Source organism: Hordeum vulgare, chromosome 6H, assembly GCF_904849725.1.
Source record: "Hordeum vulgare subsp. vulgare chromosome 6H, MorexV3_pseudomolecules_assembly, whole genome shotgun sequence".
Lineage (NCBI taxonomy): Eukaryota > Viridiplantae > Streptophyta > Magnoliopsida > Poales > Poaceae > Hordeum > Hordeum vulgare.
Genome location: NC_058523.1, coordinates 281135602 through 281159124, shown reverse-complemented (window position 1 = coordinate 281159124; position 23523 = coordinate 281135602). Strand labels below are relative to the sequence as shown.

At 50.4% G+C, this 23523-nt stretch overlaps 1 protein-coding gene across 2 annotated transcripts in view; it reads right to left on the bottom strand.

Annotated features, from left to right (window-relative positions):
- Window positions 1-10428: 10428 nt before the first annotated feature.
- The window catches only part of LOC123406267, a 124401-nt gene continuing 111306 nt past the window's right edge, over window positions 10429-23523 (bottom strand). The window contains exons 54-65 of one of the 2 annotated variants that reach the window (XM_045099752.1): window positions 15632-15787; window positions 15346-15530; window positions 14738-15271; window positions 14453-14630; window positions 14075-14217; window positions 13871-13997; window positions 13321-13542; window positions 12866-13222; window positions 12601-12759; window positions 12244-12525; window positions 11887-12051; window positions 10429-10757 (exon numbers count right to left, since the gene is read on the bottom strand). In XM_045099752.1, coding sequence (XP_044955687.1) covers window positions 11968-12051; window positions 12244-12525; window positions 12601-12759; window positions 12866-13222; window positions 13321-13542; window positions 13871-13997; window positions 14075-14217; window positions 14453-14630; window positions 14738-15271; window positions 15346-15530; window positions 15632-15787 — 2427 coding nt within the window. In that variant the 3' untranslated portion in view covers window positions 10429-10757; window positions 11887-11967. Of the gene's footprint in view, window positions 10758-11229; window positions 11688-11886; window positions 12052-12243; window positions 12526-12600; window positions 12760-12865; window positions 13223-13320; window positions 13543-13870; window positions 13998-14074; window positions 14218-14452; window positions 14631-14737; window positions 15272-15345; window positions 15531-15631; window positions 15788-23523 lie in introns of those variants that run through there. The other variant, XM_045099753.1, reaches the window with a different exon arrangement.

The following is a 23523-nucleotide window of genomic DNA, read 5'->3' as shown; positions in this document are numbered from 1 at the left end:
GAGAAGTCCTTGGATGCAGATCCTAGACTCCAACATTTGGCGCGCCAGGTAGAGGGACTTGTCGTCTTCGCTCCCTCAACCTCGACATCGGCATCGACATGGATGAAGTCGCCGCCCGCCGGGAACGCGTAGCATGCCGCCGTGGTGCCCCGAGGTAGCGCTCTCGAGCCCCCATCGAGCCTGTTGGGGAGTGTGTGGCCTCCTTCATCCACCCGTCGGTGAACAAGCAGGCACGTGGCCGCTCCACCACTGCCTCCTTGCTCATGTGCCGCGACCCTCCTACTCCGTGCACCGCACTGCTCATGGCTCAAGAGCTTCTGCGCTATCGCCCCGCCAACGACGGCTATGACGCGTGGCTCGAGTGCATCACCGAAATCGTTAACATCGCGCGCCATGCTCCGAGTCATGACGGTGCGGTGCCCTCCCGCTCCCTGCTCCCTCCGTCGTCGCATGATGACCAAGGCGAGCATGAGGCTCCCCATCCTCCTCCTCCGGCCCGCGATGCGCCCGAACGACACCCTGTGGCGCGCGTGGTGGAGCCGCTCCACGGGTCGTCAACGCAGCAGGTGATGATGACAGCTGCGAGATCATCCACCAAGCACCCCAGGACACGCTTGACTCTCGAGAAGGAGCGCAACCGCCAGGGTCCCATTCTCCAAGACGTCACCGTGGCTGACTGCCAGAATCGCACGACCCTCAATGGAGGTGTCGCAACCATCGGGGGCTACCTCTCCCTCGCTCCCGGGGTGCGCTGCATGGTGTGTGGACCGACAAATTCAAGCCAGAACTTCCTCCTCGCTACGACGGCAGCGCCAACCCCACAGAGTTCCTCTTGCTCTACACTATAAGCATCTAGGCTGCGAGGGGGGATGACCAGATCATGGAAAACTAGTTACCCATGGCCCTCAAGGACGCTGCGCATGTGGCTCATAAACCTGCCGAGGAATCCATCTCTTCATGGGAGGACCTGTCCAAGCAATTCATCGCCAACTTCACACGAACGAGCGACCACCCCCTCACGCTCAACGACCTACAGGCCATGCGCCAGCGTCCTCACGAGCCCCTCCGCAAGTTCGTCCAGCGCTTCAGCCAGGTGCGCAACAGGTGTAACGCCCAAGATGCGATCCTACCCATATTTTTGCACGAGGGCCTCGACAGGGATAAAAGCGCATCTCGTCGTTTCACAAGAATGGATATCGTTACAAGTACATGTACTAAAGAGAAGAGTATATGGAATTGGCTTACACTCGCCACATGCTACATCAGATTCACATCAGTACAATACTTAAATATCACGAAGAAGAAGAAGGTTCGACTACGGACGAAAGCAAACGAGAAAAGAACGACGTCCATCCTTGCTATCCCAGGGTGCCAGCCTTCAACCCATCCTATATCGATGAAGAAGAAGAAGAAGAAGAAACTCCAAATGAACAATCATCGCGCTCACGTGAAAGTAATCTTTACCTGTACCTGCAACTGGTGTTGTAGTAATCTGTGAGCCACAGGGGACTCAGCAGTCTCATTTCCAAAGGTATCAAGACTAGCAAAGCTTAATGTGTGAGGTATGGTTAAGTGGTGAGGCTGCAGCAAGCGACAAAGCATATATTTAGTGGCTAACTTACGAGTACAAGAATAAGAGGGGGATGATCTACGCATAGCGAACGTGAACTACTGATGATCAAATGAATGATGCTGAACACCTACCTATGTCACACATAACCCCACCATGTCCTCAATCGGAGAAGGAGCTCACGAAAGAGACAGTCACGGTTACGCACTCAGTTGGCATATTTTAATTAAGTTAACTTCAAGTTGTCTAGAACAGTGTTAAACAAAGTTTCCACGTTGCCACATAACCGCGGGCATGGCTTTCCGAAAGGTTTAACCCTGCAAGGGTGCTCCAACTAGTCCATCACAAACTACCACACACTACGACGGAATGACCTCGATCAGGGAAACCCGTGATCTCCTCGGATCCCTATTGGAAAACCTCAACCTCGAGTTAGCTCAAAGCATCCTAGGAATCCCTCGCACGAGACGCTTGATAAAGGTAAAACAAGTCCAGCAAGGCCGCTTGGCGTGTCGACGAACCCGATAGGAGCCGCGTATCTCTTTCTCAGGACACGACCGGATGGAACTAGCTACGAGAACCAAACCTCGAGTTTCCTCGCGGTGGCCCCGCAGGTAGACCATTTGGGACCAACACCATCAGCACTAGCCCCCTGTATTATGTTGAATTACTCCTCGGGTAGCGCTAACTCCCTATGCTTTTCAGTATTAACAGAATTATTATGTTGGGCAAATATAGAACCAATGTTGGGCCTTGCTAGACGAGCTTTATCCTAAAACGAGAATCTAGGGGTTCCCCATAACAACCCCAAGCATGTTAGGAGCGCTCATTTATGGAACATAACACCGGTAGCCGAAACTAAGGGGGCAAAGGTGGAACAAAACACCAGGCTAGAAAGGCCGAGCCTTCCACCTTTTACCAATTATATAGGTGAATTAGATTAAATAGCATTAATATGGTGATATAACAACGAACCCATGTTATCACATGGAAGCAACTGCGCCTGCAACTAGCAACGCTAACACATGGTTAAGAAAGCCGTAACATAGCTAATCAGTGGTTTGCTAGGTTGTGAACAGGTTGAAGGTTTTCATGGCAACGTTGGAAGGCTGATACTTAACAGGTGGTAGGCAGCGAGACATAAAGATAGAAACGGTAAAACTAGCATGGCAATGATAGTAATGGTATCTGGAGAAATGGTCATCTTGCCTGAGATCCCGCTGACAAGAAGAACGACTCCATGAAGCAGACGAACCGATGTAGTCGAACGGATCCTCACTTCCCGACACGCTTGCGGAACTCTATCGAGACGAAGGAAACCGGAAACAAGAATCAACACACGGTATCACCACGCGATGCACAACACAAATGATGCATGAGCGGTCTAATGCAAGGCAAGACATGATAATTCATTCGAATCAAACACTACACATTAAGTGAAGTTCAATATCCAACAAGTTGCATATTGACGAAACTCCACATACGAATTATTTAGTTCTATCCCGATTAGGTGCACCACAATTTTAATTGTGGTTAAACATGGCAAGAGGTGCAGCATAATTAAGCTACATATCTAGGCATTTTAAATGAGGTCGGAAACGACTTATAGCATCTCCGAGATGACGTCATACGTTAAATTATAATTCTGTCCAGATCTGAACTAACACGTTTAAATATTTGTTAAACAGAAAAATTAATAGGCTCACGTGATTCTATGCGTCGTTCCGATCAATTTATACATAGAGATCATCTCCAACAGAGCTACGGTTCAAAAGATACGAACACCACAAGATATGATGGCATGAATGCAATATGTGTGCAACGACAGTCACAAGCATCCCAAACCAAGAAGGCACCAACATAATATGAAACTACACGAGATTCTAAGCAAGTTTCATATAGGACACGATCAAAACGGAGCAACGGTTCAACAACTACAAGCTACACAAGAAATAGCTACAATCTGCCAAAAACAGCAACATGACATTTTCTACACCCCAAAACAACAAGCTACATAAATCTAAAATTCTCAAACAAGACATGAGGCAGTAGTAGGAAAGATGCATTTCAACACCCTACTAATAACATCTAGCATGAAAGCATGGATCACTAAGAAAAGAACTCACAAAATGGCATCTCACACACAGTTTCACACTTGGTGAAAATATCAGTTTTTTACAGTGCAGTTTTCGATCCGAAGGCATATTGACAGCAGCAAAACTATATGCTACAGGGCTCCAAATGGCATGAAAATTCACAAAATTCTAGAGAATATTAAGGACTACAACTAACTCCATTGCACCAACCTCAAAAGAGCTATAGATCACCAGGAAAACTCATGGCAAGACAGCAACAAAATATAACAGATTTCAGACTTAGAAATATTTCAGCATCTCCAAATCAGCACTATTTTCTAGCATGTTGATAACAAGCAAACAACACCTAAACATGGATTTCTATTGCAACCAAAATTACCAGGGGCTAGCCTACATATCCAAGGGCATATCTCTAGTTGACAACTCATTCATATCATGCACGGGATAAATCCCAAAAAATAAACAAAAGGGCAACATCGTAAAATATCACGCGCACTAACTTTCTCAAAAGCTAAAAGTAAATGCACAGTTAAATTCTATGGATTTTTATACCCCGAAAACATGTATAATATGTGGGGTTGCAAAGAATAAACTAACGCCACACATATATGCGAGAATATGTCCTAAACGCGATATAGCAAACTAGCGACAGAACCTACATGCAAAAATGCGAACAACTACTCTAAAATAAATGGAAAAGGGGTCTGAACAACACGAACATTTCATCTATGGTATTTGGACAATCCGGACACGCATAAAAATAGCTACGGAATAATTTCCTATTAGGACAACACGCGAAACTAGGTAAACAATGGGTCAAACCACTCCAAACATGCATGCAAGTTGTAAAATACTATTAGGACATCACGCGAAACTAGGTAAACAATGGGTCAAACCACTCCAAACATGCATGCAAGTTGCAAAATACTATTCTACGTGAAAAACTACATGAGTTACATATATAATATCTCGCGATCTGACACACAGTTTGAAATCTACGGGCATTTGAAAATCTAGCATTTTTCTAAAATTAATAATTCGCCGGATAATAGAAAATTCTACTCGGGCCGAATCTGGTCTACATGGGCCTAAACAGGGTGGTGCAAATAGCTAATAAGCTCCCAGCGCGACATATAATGGGGCTTGGGAGGGGCAGCTCACCTTCGGGCCTGAGTAGGCGTGGAAAGGTGTTGCAGGCAGGGGCGGATGGGCATTGGCGACTGGGCCTTCGCGCGGGGTAGGCCGGCTCGGGGCGCACGTGGCCCAGGCTGGCGCAGCGCAAGGCGCTCGCACAAGCTCAGGGTCGGCTCGTCCTCCTCCTCAGTCAACGGACTGGAGGTAGGCAGGCACAAGGGCTGGCGGAGGAGTTGGCGGCGAGGACGAATAGATCCGGCCCCGAGGACTCCATTCCCGGCGGCAGCCGGCTTCCTAGGAGCTCGGGCGAGCTCCTTCAATGGCGCACCTCGTGCCTGCGGGAGGGAGAGAGAGACGTTACGGGAGAGAAAGGAACCGAGAGGAGAGGAAGAAGGAGATAGCGCGGGGCTGGCCTGCGGGCTCCTGGTGGCTTGCCGGCGAGGCTAGGGCGGCGCGGGGCGATGCGACGAGGAGGCTGGCGCGGCTTGCTGCTCTGGATCGGGAGCTCCTCTCCCGTTCTGGAGAACTCGGGGGCTTGCGGGCGGCGGCGGCCAGATGGGCCCGGGAGGGCCTGCCGCGAGCCGGAGCGGGCCTGGCGGGTCGGAGGAGAGAGAGCAGCGACTAGGGTTTGAGGGGCGGTGCAGTTTTTGAGGAGGAGAGAGGGACACTAAAAATGGAAGGGAAGGATGTCTATTTATAGACAGGGGCTAGGGTTATCCGAATCCGCTCCGTTTTCGACCACGGGATCGCGATCGGACGGCCACCGACGCGGAAATGGCTAGGTGGGGTTGTGTAGAGTGGCTAGCTAGAGATGAGGGGGAAATAGCGCGCCCAACAACGTGATTTAAAACACCGAAACACGTCCGACGAATAACCGAAGACGATGCCGCTACGGTCGACTATTCGGGTACCACACGGACTCCGATTGCAACGAAAATTGGCAGGCGACCTACCTACGTCTAAATAAGACCGCACGCAAAGCTTCAACCCAATCAGAGAAAGTTTTATACCCACTTCTAAAAACAAGGTTTTGACGATGCCGCGGGCGCGTGCGTGTGTGGTCGGTCTCAACACGGTCAACGCCGAAAACAGAGGGAACCGGCAACTAACAACGGATGCAGGTTTTGAAAACTGGCGGCAACGGGGTGCCGATGCAATACTGATGATGCGAATGATGCGATGATGCATGCAGCAGACAAATAATAACACGGTGACAACGGAAAAGAGGGGAATCTTCTGGTGTGTCGGTCTCGGCTGTCACAACAGGATCCCGAAGGCCTCCGATGCTGCAATCGTTGTCGCCTTCACCGGCGGCGTCACCAACGTAAAGATACGTGAGAAGCTCTCAGTCGGGGTCCCCGGCGGAGGTCTTTATCCTTGTTGATCGCTATGCCAAGGCCAAAGAGGGACGTCTGTTCCTCCACAACGACCCTGACGCCAAGCATGTTGCGAAGCCCAAGGGCAAGGACCCCAAGCGCAAGGGCCCTGTCGTGCTTGCGGCGGAGCCACACTACAAGCGCGGCTGTGACCGTAGCGAAGCCGAGAAGGACGACCGCCTCGCCTATGCCTACCATAACGTGAAGTCCGAAAAAACCATGGACTGCTACGAGCTCAGGCAGCTTCACGAGGGCGCATCGACCATCGCGATAGCGGCAAGGAGCGTGGCGACACAGGTCATGGCGGTGGCGGTGGCGGTTGCTAGTACGACAACAACAACAGCACCGCTCGCAACAACAGTCACACTTTGTGTTTGTACCACTTTGCCAGAGGATGGTTTTATAAAAACTAGAGCCAATTAAAACTGTTTGTGTGCTTGTGATGATTGATTTGATTGCTACTTGTCTGTGTGGTTGATTGTGTTTTAAATCACAAAAATTAATCCTTTCTCAGGAAATCCTTTCCTTGACCCCAAATCTTTGCCCAATGATCCTGCCATGTGAATAGGACCAGAAAGTTTTATAAAATTATTATTGCAACAAAAAGGCATTTATTTATTTTAAGCTTTTTAAAACCCGTGAGTTGAGATTTGCACTACAAGTCCTCAATTTAGGAGAGATGCTTTGCCCCAAAGATTAATTTGGGACCTATTATCAAAAAGGATTCCCAAAACCATGAAACAATTATTTTAATAGTTATTTTCCTATTTTATTTAAATACCTCTTTCTCGGGCCAGAAATGGTATTTCATAGAGAAAAATTGTTTTATTACTTCAAAAACATTTGAGAAATTTAGGGAAACTGAGTGGACATATATTTTCCATACATAAGGGTTTCAACACAGGTCATGTTTAATATATTGGACCAAACCCCTCAAAACCCTTTGTGCCTATTTCAAGCTTTTGAAATATTTTCATAGGAAATATTCTCAATAAATTCCAGGAACATTCTATCAAGTCACACATGATGTATGTGGTGAACGTGCAAAGTTTCATCTCAACCCAAGTTGATTTGGTTCACCTAAATTACACAAAACCCTCTATGTCCATAACCAAATTTGAGCAACTTTACATTGCCAAGTTTATCAAATTAATCCCAAAATTTACAAAGGCGATCTAGCCGCCAAATAAAGATGCTACACGAAGTTGTGCATTTGTGGAAGTCGAGGTTGCCCCGTTGGAGTTTGCGTGAGGCAGCGCGAGGACATCCTCGACGAAGCGACTGAACTCACCGCTACACTTGCACCATCCGCGCCTGCGCCTCGTCATCATGGGCCCTCTACACTCGGCAGCCTCGTCAACCTGCGTGTGGAGCGACGCCAAGTCTGCTTCGACATCCCCTTTGCCATCGAGGGCGGCCTAGAGGTCGCTCCTCGCGTCCTGGAGCTGGGCCTTGAGCTCGTCGACCTCCTTCCGGATCTTGTCGCGCTTAAGCTTGAAGCGGGCTTCGTGTAGTGCCAGCTTGCGACGATACTACTCCAAAGCGGTCTCCCACTCCTTGACGACCCTCGCATCGGCCTCCATGTTGGCCACGGTCTCCCTCCTCTCGAGCCGGGCGTGTCCCGCGACGCTATCATGGTTTTATCACGACAAATGTCCTCGTAAGAGAACTTAGATGTGATACCATCGCAACTAGGTGATGGCTTGAATGGGGTTGGTTGAAGCAAAGACACGAGTTTTACCCACGTTCAGCCCCTCGTGGTTGAGGTAAAAGCCTACATCCTACTTGATTGATATTGATAATGATGATGATGACATTAATTACAAGGGCACTATTTTGCTACCTCTAGTCTCAAGAACTTCTACTTTGATCTTGTCTAAGAGACATGTTTTCCCTGTTGTGGTGCCTTGCCCCTCCTTATATATAGTGAAAATTGAAGGGACAGGATTATATGTTTTTCTTGTTTTTTCTCTTGTCTAAGAGACATGTTTTTCTTGTCTAAGAGATTCCTAGTAGAACTATTTTTTCACGTGAAAGGCACGTGCTTTGCCCATTTCATATAGAAGGAAAAAAGGGGGAAAACAATGTACAAGAGTTTCTTACGTGCTACAAGCTAAGATTTACATTACAAACCCAAAAGGCAACTACCAAGTGAGCGCAAATGGCAAACCCAAAAGGCAACTACCAAGTGAGCGCAAATGCCAAACACACTTGTTTTAAGTCTTCCATGACAACATAGGCAACATCTAGCACCAAACGTGAGACATCATTAAAGATTTGCCTGTTCCGCTCCTTCCAAACATTCCAGAGTACGTAGGTAGTCGCATGACCGAACCCCATGTGAGCAGCCGCGTCGCACCCCTGTGTATTGACATCCCACCACTCCTCGAGGGTGGAAAAAATAGATGCCGCTCCATGTAGGATGGATAACCAAGTGGTGGCAATGCCCCAAACCCCACAAGAGAAAAAGCATTCCCGTGTGAGGTGCTCATTTGTTTCATGTCTAAGAGACCTGTTTTTCCTCTTGTGGTGCCTTGCCCCTCCTTATATATATTGAAAATTGAAGGGACATGGTTATACGTAGATTCCTAGTAGAACTATTTTTTGACGTGGAAGGCACGTGCTCTGCCCATTTCATATAGAAGGGGAAAGGGGGAAAAACAATGTACAAGAGTTTCTTACATGCTACAAGCTAGCCCAGGATTTACATTACAAACCCAAAAGGCAACTACCAAGTGAGCGCAAATGCCAAACGCACTTGTTTTAAGTCTTCGACAACATAGGCAACATCTAGCATCGAACATGAGACATCATTAAAGATTTGCCTGTTCCGCTCCTTCCAAACATTCCACAGTATGTAGGTAGTCGCATGACCAAACCCCATGTGAGCAGTCGCGTCGCACCCTTGTGTATTGGCATCCCGCCACTCCTCGAGGGTGGAGAAAATAGATGCCGCTCCATGGGGGATGGATAACCAAATGGTGGCAATGCCCCAGACCCCATAGGAGAAAAAGCATTCTCGTGTGAAGTGCTCATTGCTTTCATGTGAGTGAGGCACAACTTACAAACCTCGTCGTGAGACCATACTTGAATGGCCAAATGATCTGCGGTAAGGGCCTTCCGATGCAAGAGGAGCCGCATAAACAACTTGCATTTTGGCTGAGCCTTTGCGCCCCAAACCTTCGTAGACAAGAAAGGGATTGTGACACCGGCAAATTAGAGCTGGTAAGCGGAGGAGGCCAAGTACGATCCTGGAGAGGAAGCAGTCCACAGAATGGTATCATCAACAACACGGTCAGGCTGGATGTCCTGCAGCAAGGACCAAAGAGTGATATATTCTGAAATCTATAAAGTGGTGGTGATATTCAGAAGCGATCGAATCCAACGGTCGTCCCGAAGTTCGTTCATAACCAACCCTCGCCGGCTCTTTCGTCCAACCATTTCTCAAACCAAAAGCTTGCTTTGGATCCATTTCCCACAACAATGGTAGTTGCAGCCCAAAAAAATAGCCATATCCTTTTCATTACAAGGTAGCTCGGACCCTGCCCATGGCTTATTTGGGGCAATCCATTTGATCCCAGACCAACAGAGATGAAGGGCCCACCAAAATTCATCTAAATCAAGCACGTCGAGCCCTCCAAACTTCTTCGACCTACATTCCCTGTCCGAGTTAACTAAGAAGTGTCCACCATAGGCTTGTTCACCATCGTCGCCTTTTCAAATAAAGGCCTACCTTATTTTATCAAAAAATAATAATCAAAGCCCACTTGGGAAGGTGAATGACATACATGTGTAAAATGCCAACCGCAATTAGGACGGACTTTGCAGGAACTATGTGTCCATCCATGGTTGGAGCTTAGCAACAATCTTGTCAATCAGGGGTTGCAACTCAACTTTTCTAAGATTTCGAAAGTGCCGGGGGGGGGGGGGGTTCCGGCCTCCCATTGCACTTTAGAATTTGTCTCTTTTTCTACAAGTTGGAAAGCACTTATGCTCTTATTATAATCCCATCAGGGTAAAAAATGTGTATGTTTTTTTTTGTAAAAATCCATTTTATTCACTTACTAGTCATGTAGGGAACGAGACATACTCCATGGATCATTCATAAAACATATTGCTCATGGCGCTTTCCTTCGTGGCTGGTTTTTTGCGCCAAAGAGCACATCTGGTCATCTAATTTTGATTAAAGAAAATGCTGACTTCACATCACCAAAAGGGTATGTACATGTAATCAATGAGAGCCACCACCAGCTATCCTGTAAACAAGTTGCCTTTTCCATTTTTCTTGTTGATCCTCGAGCATCCAATATATGACTATTATCCAATGGAGTAGAAACCAAACTAGCAAGGAAAATTCGAGCATCCAATATATGACTGTATTACCCAATGGAGTAGAAATCAAACTAGCAAGGAAAATGCTTTCCATTTATCTAGTCGGGGTGCCAGCAGTACCCACTGTAGGTAAGAGTCATAACTGTGGAAGGAAATCCCCACTCAAATCAAGCAAGACATGACATCTTATTTTACAACAGCAACCTCCCTTCATTATCAACGACACGGGCTGCAAGCCTCTACTAATACCTGCAAAAATATAGGCTCAATATGAATCATACTACATATCTGATGCCAACACCAATCGAAACAAACAATTCATCAAAGAACAAGAAAAATGTCACAGCTGCATTCTAAATTTTGAGGAGCCTTCAAGCTTAACTTAAGTGCTATCAGGAAGATAATACCAGACAATGAATCATAACCGTTTGGATTAACATTACACCACGGGAAGAAAAAAAGGAAATAAGGAGACACTCCCAAGTTGTACTAAAGCTGCCACAGTTAATATGGGTCGAAGGGAGTAATATATTTAAGCAGAAGTTGACTAAAACTTCTATCATTTCTGAGTGCTTGCAAGCACATACTCCCTCCGTCCAGAAATACTTGTCACCGAAATGAATAAAAATGAATGTATCTAAAACTAAAATACGTCTAGATACATCCATTTCTTCGACAAGTATTTCCGTACGGAGGGAGTATATACCATATGGTAGATCTGTTAAGGAAATAGCAACTTGTATTTCCTGGGGGCAATGGCCAAAAGCTATATACCCCCAGGAATTATACATGTACAGGTGATAAATATGCAGGAAGCCCCTCATGCTAAGGGGAACTATACAGGTTATACATGGAACATAATATAACTCTAACAAGATCCACTTGTGGTTAGCACCATTAATTAGGCACCCGTTGTCAGGGAAGAAGAATTCAGAACTCAAGCTGAATATGCCTTTTCGCTCCAGTTTTAAAACTGTAACACCCAAAGCTCATTAAAGCCGCACAACCCTCCTCAACCCAGCTCATGGCGAGAATCAAAGACGAGGCTACACTCTGGGTCCGGGCAGGCGCCACTGGCCTGGGACTGGTCCTCCCCATGACTTGGGACGTACACTAATTTTCTTGCATTTTGACCCTGCACCTCTCCTGCTCGGAGACCTGTACTGCTAAACTCTCCTTCTGTTCAATGAAATGAAACGTGAAGTCTTTGCGTTTTCTCGAAGAAAAAAAACCCAAAGCCCATTATAGAGAAACGATGGGGCTCAAAATCGATTCCTCATCTAACAATCCAGATTATACTCAAATAAGCTTGATGAGCTTATTAATTCGAAGCAAAAAAATAATAATGTGCAGCACAAGAGCAGTAATGTGTCAATACCTTGCTTTAGCAGGTATGCATGTACAGCCCATCTGGAACATCACGTGTATGTTTCTTGACCTTTTCCATGAACAATATCATCTATGCAAATGATAAGTCTTGAACAGTGTGCCGATTGGTATTGCGAGGGGCATATGGCTTTGGTACCTTCCATCTCAGTAATTCCTAAAGAAAGTTGACAGAAATCGTTCAGCTCTGGTTCGAAGTTAACTAAATTAAATTGGGCAATGTTAAGCACACTCCACAGAAAGTTTGGTATTAACAACATGAAATTTAATTTAATCATTTTGGTATTCTGGAACTAGGTATGCTGTGTGATTACGTGTAGATTTCATTTGTATTTAAGAGTTTGTGTACCTTGATTGCATTTGGGCCATAGGTTCTATAGGCTTTATCAATTGATGAGTAAATGGTAGTCGCTTGATCAGAACCACGATTACACTTGATCAGACGAACAGCTTCCCTCGAATTTGCAGGCTTAGCTTTCAAATACAAAATAAGCTTTGAAGGGAAGGATCCAGGGGCATCTTTTTTCCCATGAGTAGTCTCCAATGTGACAAGATCATCCCATAATACATCCCAGATTACTGAGCATGGATCCTTTGCAGGATTGAACTTTCTCTGGGTCATCATCGGTACCTGAAATCAAGCATATCACAAAATTGACTGAATAAGTGATAACCAAAGTGTAACTAGAGTGTAAACCCGTCTCACCTGAAGTAAAGATACTCTTCTGTGCGTAACTAAGAGAATTTTCCCCTTGGGAAGCATGAAATGGTCCTCATAAGCATCAGTAGATGCAAACTTTCCTCGCACTTTGAAAAGGTCAACTTGGCCAAGGAACGTACCAGATTCAGCTAACTGCAAGACAGCCTTCATAATCCCACACACACAAACAAACAAACAAAAAGGAAAAACATATCATTCAGAAAATGCTATTCAAATACATCAAGACCTGTATAGAGAGACAACTAATTACCTGGCCAGCTGCTTTATAATCGTCATAAGGATAGATCAAGCTATCGCCACCAATTGCTCGGGGGAGACGTCTACGCAGCAACTGCTCCTCAGCCATTATAGCTGATGATATTTTCAATTTTACAGCATTTGCACCTTCAGTGGTTTTCGACAGAAGATCAAGAACTCCACTCACTGGCTGAGCAGCTGCACCAATTAAGCCTTTTCCAACTCCCTGTACAAAGCCCTCAACACCAGAAGATTTTGCACCCTCTATGGGCTTTGTCAATATGCCCGTGACACCTCTGAAGATTCCTTTCGCAAGAGCCCCACCTCCATCTCGTATGACATCACCAAAGTCTTCCACGCCTTTGCTATCCTGGAGAAAACACAGCAGCAGCATAGCAATTTGTCTTAGGTACAACTCATACCAGTTTTATCACAGGCATATGAACATAGGAAGAATCATTGATGTACCTGTCTCATCCGGCCCTGAATAAATTTCTTGTCCATGGACAGCGCTGCTATACCCTTGCTCATGTTACTCAAAGCACTACTGGCATTGCCAAGAATATCAACGCCAGAAAGTAGTTGAAGTGGTTGGCTAAGAAGATCTTTTTGGATGTTAGATATAGCAGAGTTCATTAGTGCACTTTGTCGCATGCACAACTCCTCACGGTACCTTTGAGCTATACGGACCTTATATGTTTAAGAAAAAAAATTAGCAAGAGAAAATAATTAACTACAGAAGCATAAACGTTGCCACTTTGTAGAACTAGAGAACAGTGAATGAAATTATGAGTAGTGCATGAACAATGAAGATTAAAAAAAGGGCAGCCCGGTGCATGTAGCTCCCGCTTGCGCAGGGTCCGGGGAAGGGTCCGACCACTTTGGGTCTATTGTACGCAGCCTTTCCCTACATTTCTGCAAGAGGCTATTTCCTTTCTGCAGCAGCTTTACCACTGAGCCAAGGCTCCCCTTCATGAAAGATGAAAATACAGATAAAAAATTTAAAACGCTGCCCTACCGGCATGTGCTCCATGTTCCCCAATGCAGTCATCAAGGATGACCAGAACCCAAGAACTCCTCTTGGCCTTTGGGTTGGGGACATTGCCATTGATACTCTAAAGCGAACCTCAGAGATATTCAGAAGCCTATAAAAGAAGATTCAGTATTAACATCAGGAAGAAAAAAAAAAGGAAAAACTATTAAGATGCGGCAAATTGCATACCCTATTTTCAGAATAGGATCAATTGAAACAGCTGAAGGCTGAGAGCTACATATCCTATCAACTTTTAGGTGTTGAACCATCTCATGGAGGCGCCAAATAATTGGTTCATGGATGTTAACAAAAAAGACACAATTCTCAGGAACCTGAAAACATAACAGCTTTTATTGGAAAATAATACTAAAGAAATCATAATATCTGCATGATCACTCGGGTATAGCACAGTAACTATCCATAATGCAGCATTCAAGATTATAGGGGGAAAAACTAAATCTCTACTAGACAGTACAAGCTATGACAAGCCTGTAAAATTATAACTAAAATAGCTGTGTGGATCCAAAGACCATTTCCTGATAAACCATGTTAAACAAATCAGCTCACCTGCACCCCAATATATGGATAAACGCAAAAATCTAGAGAATTATTGGTCTGCATCGTCATAGAGAACTTGAGCACATGGTCCGATTGATTGTCCGTCTTCTGAGGACAAAAGAGGACAGGCATTGAAACAAAAGGCAATTGATTGTCCACTTGAATCCAGTGCATTCGCACTTTAAACCTACCATTGAAAGAGTGCTTAAAACATCTAATCATAGAGGAAGGTGAGAAAACAAGAAAAAAAGCAGTGAGAAAGTAATAAAGCAAAAACCCGAGAGTAGATTATACCTATTGATTCCAGAACCCATTCCAGATGAATAGGCAAGTAATAATTGCTGTACTGAGAGGTAAAGAACTTCCTCAGGCATATGGTCAATTATGGATATACCCAGCTCTGTTAGTTCCAAAGTAACATGAAACTCACTATCAAGATCTTGAGATGACTGCCCACAATCAACCTCTGATGGCTGAAAGATTGGTGATAATAGTCTTTCAGTTATCTGTCCTCGAGTTCTATTCTCTGGCAGCCAATCACTGATTTGAGTAACATGCAATTTGCCTTCCTTGACAACAGTTATACGCAAGGCCTTCTTAAGCCCACTTGAGGTAGCTAGTGGCTGGTGATCCATGATGACATCAATATCATATGTCATGGAGCTCGTAGCATCAGTTCCATCTACCAATACCTCCAACAGACGCTTTCTGCCAAGATCCTCCCAGAAGAAGGAAGCTGATGAATTTGGAGGTAGACTACGCCAAGAATAATCATCACCACCAACTTGACGAAATCGTACAGGCAAGAACATGGAGCGATTCTCCACCCTGTGTACGTGATTTTTAATTTGTTTAGTAAGTGTAAGAAATAACAATGATGTAAATATGACAAGTAGCTGTACCTGTACGGGCTGGACCAGCAAGCAAGTTGAAATACAACTTCATAACGTGAACTTTTTGTTCCACTTCTAACATTTACCCGCACAAAAACTTGATCATTTCCTGTAACACTATTCATGAGCACACACATAACTCCATTAGCATCGATGCTAAATGGTGTACTCCATTTGTATCCCTCCATCCGCAACTGCAAGCATGCAAAATGGAGAAAGGTAAAAAAAACAAAGAACTTAATAAACGAAAAATTAACACGAAATATGCAAAAGGTACCAGTTCAAAGTTAATAACCTTTAAAAATTCGTTTCCAAATTCCGAACGCCATTGGAACACTTTTGGAGGATCAGTTGGATGTAAATGCTCCTCAACCTCGCTATGATACTCTGATAAAATAATACCTCTCCCAGTTCTATTAATAAAAAGTGCGCGCGGAAGAAAATTCACTACCTGCATTAGCAGAACACTTTCTGAATTCTTTACTTGAGTCATACTGTGAGAAATTATTCGAGAGAAAAAGTAAAGGCATACAGTGGCATACATACACATCATTGCCTCAAAAGTGTTAGAGTTATAATATAAGTCATGTACTCTTTGTATTTATCCCAACATATAAGGGGTTTCCTGCATATAGTCCACCACTTGTACATGTATATATACTGGCCTATGGCCTCATGGGAATACAAGTTGCTTATTCCTAACATGGTATTAGAGCATTAGGGTTCTTTTTCGCACGCGCAACTCTGTGCTTCAATCCAATCTCGTTTCCACGCAGTCGCCGTCCTCCCTCGATCTGGACGCTGCCGCTCCCTGTCCCGCTACCTCCGGCCGACTCCTTCCCGCCGCGACCTGCCTCGATCTGCTTCAATCCCGTTCGGTCGCTGCTGCTGGACTCCTTCCCAATCCGGATTCCCTCCGCAGGCCTTCTTCAAGTCGCCGGATCGAGGCCTCCTGTGGATCGAACCCGCAAGTCGTGGTCGAGGCGGTCGCCGCTGCTGGACTCCTTCCCGATCCGGATTCCCTACGCAGGCCTTTTTCAAGTCGCCGGATCGAGGCCTCCCGTGGATCGTACCAACAACTCCTGGTCGAGGCGGCTCGCATCTGCCAATCGAGGCGGCTCGAGGCAGCTCGCATCTGCCAGATCATGATCGAGTATCTCTCGGGATTCTCGCCAGATCTGACGCCCTTTTGCCTGATTTTGCGATTGGGATCGAGATTCGCCTCCGCGCCTAGATCTGATCCATCCGACGCGGTTTCCACTGCCGACGCGGCCTCCAGATCGAGTCTCGCCCTCTGCTATCGACGCGGTTTCCTCCCGTTGACTGATTTCCTTTCCCAAAAAAAAATGTCTACTGCATCTGGCTATGTTGCTGTCCCTCGCTGTTCGGTGATCTTCGATGGTACCAACTACACCGAGTTCACTGGCTTCATGCGCATTCACATGCGTGGCATCCGTCTCTGGGGAGTTCTCTCTGGCAAGGTCGGTTGTCCGCCACGTCCGGTTCCTCCTGTGGCTCCCACTCCTCCGACTCCACCGGTTCTTCCCGCGGATGCTCCTCAGGCTGCGAAGGATGCGGCTAAGGTTGTTGATGAGGCTGCTATTCGTGCTTATGATGAGAAGGTTTTAACTTATGAGGAGTGTTATGACCGGCTTGGTCTATAGCCGGCAGAGGCCCACCGGGCGTTAATATTAGGGGCTTGGCCCGCAAGTTATCTTAGGCAAATTATTTTAGGAAAGTTATCTTAGGCTCGAGTTATAAATACTAGTTGTAAGACATCAATTGAGATCAAGCAATAAAGATATTATCTTCTGTTGCCCGGCTCCCCAAGGAGCCGGAACCCTAGCCACCGCCGCGCCCAACCCTAGCCGCGACGGCGCCCTCTCGCCGGCGCGCCCGCTCCAGCCCTCGCTCCCCTCCTCCTTGCCCATACAATCTACGCCGGAGGCCCGGTAGGAACCCTAGTCCTACCAATTTGGTATCCAGAGATTCCAGGTTGATCATGTCGCTCCCTCCACCACCGCCACCGCAAACCACCACCACCGCCCCGCCGCCGCTGCCGATCACGTCCGGGACCGCTCCCTCGCCAGCGCCGATCATCACCACGGCAGAGCCGCTCCCCATCCTCTCGCCCGAGGCGATGTCGGGCACCCTGCGGGAGCTCGTCCAAGTGGTCCGAGGCATCAGCCTCTACCTCGCTGGGACCCAACCCCCGCCGCCGAGCGTCGCCCCCACTGCCTACGGGCCGCCGCCGCTGCCGTGGGCCACCCCGGCCTTCCAGCCGCCCTACGGAGGGGCGCCGCCGCCGCCGCAGCTGCTGCAGCACTACCCCGCCGCGGGCACCCCATGGCCGGTGTGGCCGGCCACCACCGCGCCGCTGGGGGGCCTCCCCACCAGTTTCTACCGGCCACCACGGCGCCGGCTACGGCCCAGCACCACCAGCCGCCGCCGCCATCGATAGCAGCACCACTAGCGCCCCGACCCACCGGTCGGCCCCTGCACCAGGTGCAGTTTCCGCCATCGCCATCGCCGCTTCCCGCGTGGGCAGCCGAATCATCTTCGGGCCCGGTCTATACCACGGCCCCGGAACACCCGGCGCCCTCTCTGCCGTTCGAGCGGTCCTCCAGCTCGGCGCCCTACGCTCCGGAGCTTCCCGACCCGGCGTACGCGATGCCATCGACAGCCGCAGCTACCGGACACGGCGGTCCGACACCCCCTCGGTTCGCTAAGCTGAACTTCACCACTTACGAGGGCACGGAAGACCCCCTCAACTGGCTCAACCAGTGCGAGCAGTTCTTTCGGGGGCAGCGGACGCTCGCGTCGGATCGCACCTGGCTCGCGTCCTATCACCTCCGTGGCGCTGCACAGACTTGGTACTACGCCCTCGAGCAGGACGAGGGCGGCATGCCACCGTGGGATCGATTTCGCGAGCTCTGCCTTCTCCGGTTTGGCCCCCCCATCCGTGGCAGCCGACTGGCTGCCCTCGGCCGCTTACCGTTTACATCCACGGTCCAGGACTACGCCGACCGATTCCAAGCCCTGGCGTGCCACGCGCCAGGCGTATCCGCGACTCAGCGCGCTGAGCTCTTTGTGGGTGGTCTCCCGGACCATATTCGCGTGGATGTCGAGCTCCGGGAACCCCCCGACCTGCAGCAACCGCCCGGACGGGGCGGCCGCCAGCTCAGTCGACCCGCGCCGCACCTACCAGCACCGGGCCGGCCTCCAACAGCCGCGGCGGCCGCACCCCCGGCCGCCACACGGACCTTCCGCCGGTTGTCCCCGGCCAAGCAGCAGGAGCGTCGACGACAGGGTCTCTGCTTTAATTGCGATGAGCCCTACACGCGGACACATGTCTGCCCCCGCCTCTTCTACTTGGAGACGGTCGACTACACTGAGGCGGACGAGACGACCGACGCACCACCGCCACCGGCGGCAACTGGGGACACGGCCGCAGATTCTACGGCGACGGCATGCGTCGTCTCTCTCCACGCCCTAGCCGGCATCCGTGATGAGCGGACCATGTTGCTGCCGGTGACGCTCCATGGCGAGCAGCTGGTGGCCCTGCTGGATACGGGCTCCACTCATAACTTCCTGCCCGAGGCAACCATGCGTCGTCTAGCTATTCCGACAACGGGCGGGGAGCGCCTTCGGATCACGGTGGCCAACGGTGACCGCCTCCAGTGTCATGGACTCGCCCGCAACGTTCCCATCACCATCGGGGGCGAACACTTTTCCATTACCTGTGCAGGCATCGACCTCGGCTGCTTCGACTTCATCCTCGGTGTGGACTTTCTCCGGACCCTCGGGCCCATCGTGTGGGACTTCGACGCGCTCACGATGACATTCTGGCGGCTGGGCCGCCAAATCCGGTGGGACGGCATTGGGGGCGCTACGCCAGCCGTGCCACATCTCCAGCTGGCCGCCGCATCCTCCGAGGCCGAGCACCCTCTGCTGGACCCCCTTCTGCAGCAGGATAGCGCCCTCTTCGACGAGCCACGGGGACTTCCACCTGCTCGGGTGTACGACCATCGCATTCACCTGGTGCCGGGCTCCACTCCCGTGGCGGTGCGGCCTTACCGCTACCCTCAGCTACAGAAGGATGAGTTGGAGAGACAGTGTGCCCTTATGCTCGCAGCGGGCATCATCCGAATCTCGACGTCACCCTTCTCCGCGCCGGTGCTTCTCGTCCGCAAGACAGACGGCACGTGGCGTTTCTGCATCGACTACCGCGGCCTGAACGCGCTCACGCTCAAGGACAAGTTCCCGATACCGGTGGTCGACGAGCTCTTGGATGAGCTTCATGGGGCGCGCTTCTTCACCAAACTCGATCTCCGGTCGGGCTATCACCAGGTGCGTATGCATCCGGATGACATCGCCAAGACGGCGTTTCGCACCCACCATGGCCACTTCGAGTTCTTGGTGATGCCTTTCGGCCTCGCCAATGCCCCGGCGACCTTCCAGGCCCTGATGAACGACGTTCTGCGACCCTACTTACGGCGGTTTGTGCTTGTTTTCTTTGATGATATTCTTATCTTCAGCGCCACCTGGGCCGAGCACCTCCAGCACGTCGCCATCGTCTTCAACGAGCTTCGGGCGCACGACCTCCACCTTAAGCGCTCGAAGTGCTCGTTCGGGACACCTACCGTTGCCTACCTCGGCCATGTCATCTTGGCCGACGGGGTGGCTATGGACGCCGACAAGGTGGCAGCTGTCTCCGCCTGGCCGACGCCTCACTCGCCACGGGCTCTCCGCGGGTTCCTCGGCCTCGCAGGATACTACCGAAAATTTATCCGGGAGTTCGGGCTCATCGCGGCACCTCTCACGCGGCTGCTCCGCCGCGATGCTTTCGCCTGGGACGACGAGGCGACAGCGGCATTCGAGGCCCTCAAAGGGGCCCTCACGACGGGTCCCGTCCTCCAGATGCCCGACTTCGACCGCCCGTTCGTGGTGGACTGTGACGCTTCGGGCGCGGGCTTCGGCGCCGTGCTTCATCAGGGCGAGGGGCCCCTTGCTTTCTTCAGCCTGCCTTTTGCTCCGCGCCATCTTAAGCTGGCGGCGTACGAGCGGGAGCTCATTGGCCTGGTGCAGGCCGTGCGCCATTGGCGGCCGTACTTGTGGGGACGGGTCTTCCACATCCGCACGGACCATTACAGCCTAAAGTTCTTACTGGACCAACGGCTGTCGACTGTGCCGCAGCACCATCCGCACGGACCATTACAGCCTAAAGTTCTTACTGGACCAACGGCTGTCGACTGTGCCGCAGCATCAGTGGATCAGCAAGCTCTTTGGCTTCGACTTCTCCGTCGAGTATCGTCCGGGCCGCCTTAACACCGTGGCCGACGCGCTGTCCCGTCGCGACTCCGATCTCGCTCCTTCCACCGACGAGTCCGCAGGGGCGTCCCTATGCGTCCGCTCCGGGCCGACGTTCGGCCTCTTCGCCGACATTCGCCGCGCAACTGCAACAGCCGACGACGCCGTTCTTCTCCAGCAGCAACTCACGGCCGGAGACCTGGAGGAGCCCTGGCGCTTCGCTGACGGACTGCTTCTCCATGGGCGCCGGATCTTTGTTCCGGCGCATGATGATCTCCGTCACCAGGTGTTACAGCTCGCCCACTCGGCGGGTCATGAGGGTGTGCAGAAAACCCTACATCGTCTTCACGCTGACTTCTATATCCCCGGCGATCGCGCCCTGGTCCGCGACTGGGTTCGGTCTTGTCAGACATGCCAGCGCAACAAGACGGAGACCCTGAGACCGGCTGGGTTACTTCAGCCCTTGGAGGTGTCGTCTCAGGTCTGGGCGGATATTTCCATGGACTTCATCGAGGGCCTCCCCAAGGTGGGCGGCAAGTCGGTCATCCTCACGGTGGCCGACCGCTTTTCTAAGTACGCCCACTTCATCGCGCTCGGTCATTCGTACACGGCGGCGTCCGTGGCCCGGGCCTTCTTCGACGGCATCGTTCGCCTACACGGGTTCCCAGCTTCGATCGTCAGTGATCGGGACCCGGTGTTCACGGGACATGTCTGGCGCGACCTCTTCAGGATGGCGGGCGTCCAGCTCCGCCTGAGTACGGCATTTCATCCTCAGACGGACGGTCAGTCCGAGGTGGTTAACAAGGTCATTGCCATGTATTTGCGTTGTGTGACAGGTGATCGGCCTCGAGCTTGGGTGGACTGGCTCTCTTGGGCGGAGTACTGCTACAACACCTCCTATCACTCCGCCCTTCGTGCTACGCCGTTTGAGGTGGTATATGGTCGTCCACCCCCGCCTATACTTCCGGTGGACCCGGAGACAGCTCGGACGGAGGTTGCGGGTGACCTTATCCGCACCCGTGACGAGATGATTGCTGAGGTCCGTCAGCGTCTCCTTCAGGCCCAGCAGCTGGCCAAGCACTACTACGACGATCACCATCGCGAGGCGGAATTCGCCGTGGGTGATTGGGTGTGGCTGCGTCTTCTCCACCGCTCTACGCAGTCACTCGACCCGCGCGCGAAGCGAAAGCTCGGCCCTCGCTACGCTGGGCCCTTCCCTACCGTGGAGCGCATTGGGAAGGTGGCCTATCGTCTTCAGCTGCCAGACCGCGCTTGTATCCACGACGTCTTCCATGTGGGGCTGCTCAAGCCTTTCCGTGGCGAGCCACCGGCGGCCCCTCCGGCGCTTCCTCCAACCGCCGATGGTCGCATTCTTCCGGAACCAGCCAAGGTGTTGCAGGCACAGCTTCGACGTGGAGTGTGGTTCGTCCTCGTTCAGTGGGCGGGTCTTCCGGAGGAGGAGGCTACGTGGGAGCAGCGTGAGGAATTCCGCCAACACTATCCAAACTTTCAGCTCGAGGACGAGCTGTTTGCGCAGGCGGGGAGAGATGTTATGACCGGCTTGGTCTATAGCCGGCAGAGGCCCACCGGGCGTTAATATTAGGGGCTTGGCCCGCAAGTTATCTTAGGCAAATTATTTTAGGAAAGTTATCTTAGGCTCGAGTTATAAATACTAGTTGTAAGACATCAATTGAGATCAAGCAATAAAGATATTATCTTCTGTTGCCCGGCTCCCCAAGGAGCCGGAACCCTAGCCACCGCCGCGCCCAACCCTAGCCGCGACGGCGCCCTCTCGCCGGCGCGCCCGCTCCAGCCCTCGCTCCCCTCCTCCTTGCCCATACAATCTACGCCGGAGGCCCGGTAGGAACCCTAGTCCTACCAAGGAGGCTCTTCAGGTGTATCATGGTGCTCTGTCTGTTTACACCCAGTGGCTTGATGATGATGCTCGTGCTGCAACTGTTCTCACTGCCAGTGTTCCGCCTCAGTTTGCCTCTGAGTTTTTGGGCCTTCCTACTGTCTTTGAGATGTGGAATCGCCTTCGTCAGCGCTATGAGCCCTCTGGTGATGCCTTATATCTCTCTGTGGTTCGTCAGGAGCATGCTCTTCAGCAGGGTGACTCTACTGTTGATGACTTCTATCCACAGAGTTCTGCTATCTGGCGCCAGCTTGATTCTCTCCGCAGTGCAGGCTGTCGTACTTGCCCCTGTTGCCAGGCTGTCCAGGCCGATTTGGAGTTTCATCGCGTCTACGAGTTCCTGTCTAGGCTCCGTAAGGAGTTTGAGCCTCACCGTGCTCAGTTGCTCGTGGCCGTATTTCTCTCATGGAGGCGCTTTCTGAGATTCGTGCTGAGGAGACTCGCTTACGAGGTGCTGGTTTGCTGGAGGTTCCCTCGGTGCTCGCTGCTCGGGCTCTTTCTACGCCACCTCCTGCACCGACCCCTTCTCGCTCGAGTGCTCCGCCGCTCTTGCCCACTCCTTTTGGAGGCTCAGGTCGCCCCCGTCCACATTGTGGCTACTGCAACAATGATGGTCATATTGAGTCCAACTGCTACACGAAGAAGAAACACTTGTGCAAGGCGCGATCATCATCTACAGCGACTTCGTCATCTACCTCGACAGCTTCAGCCATCACTTTGACTGTGCAGGATATTCTGAGACTTGAGCGTCTGCTCGCTGCTTCAGGTTCTTCCTCGACGGGTACTGTTGGTTCTGTGACTGAGGCTTCCCTCATTGAGCAACCACCTTCTACACAGTCAGGTACATCCCCATGGGTTCTGCACTCTGGAGCTTCTTTTCATATGACTTCTAATTCTTCCACTCTGTTCTCTCTTCGATATTCTCCTGTTCATGTCCTCACCGCTGATGGTACTCCCCTTCC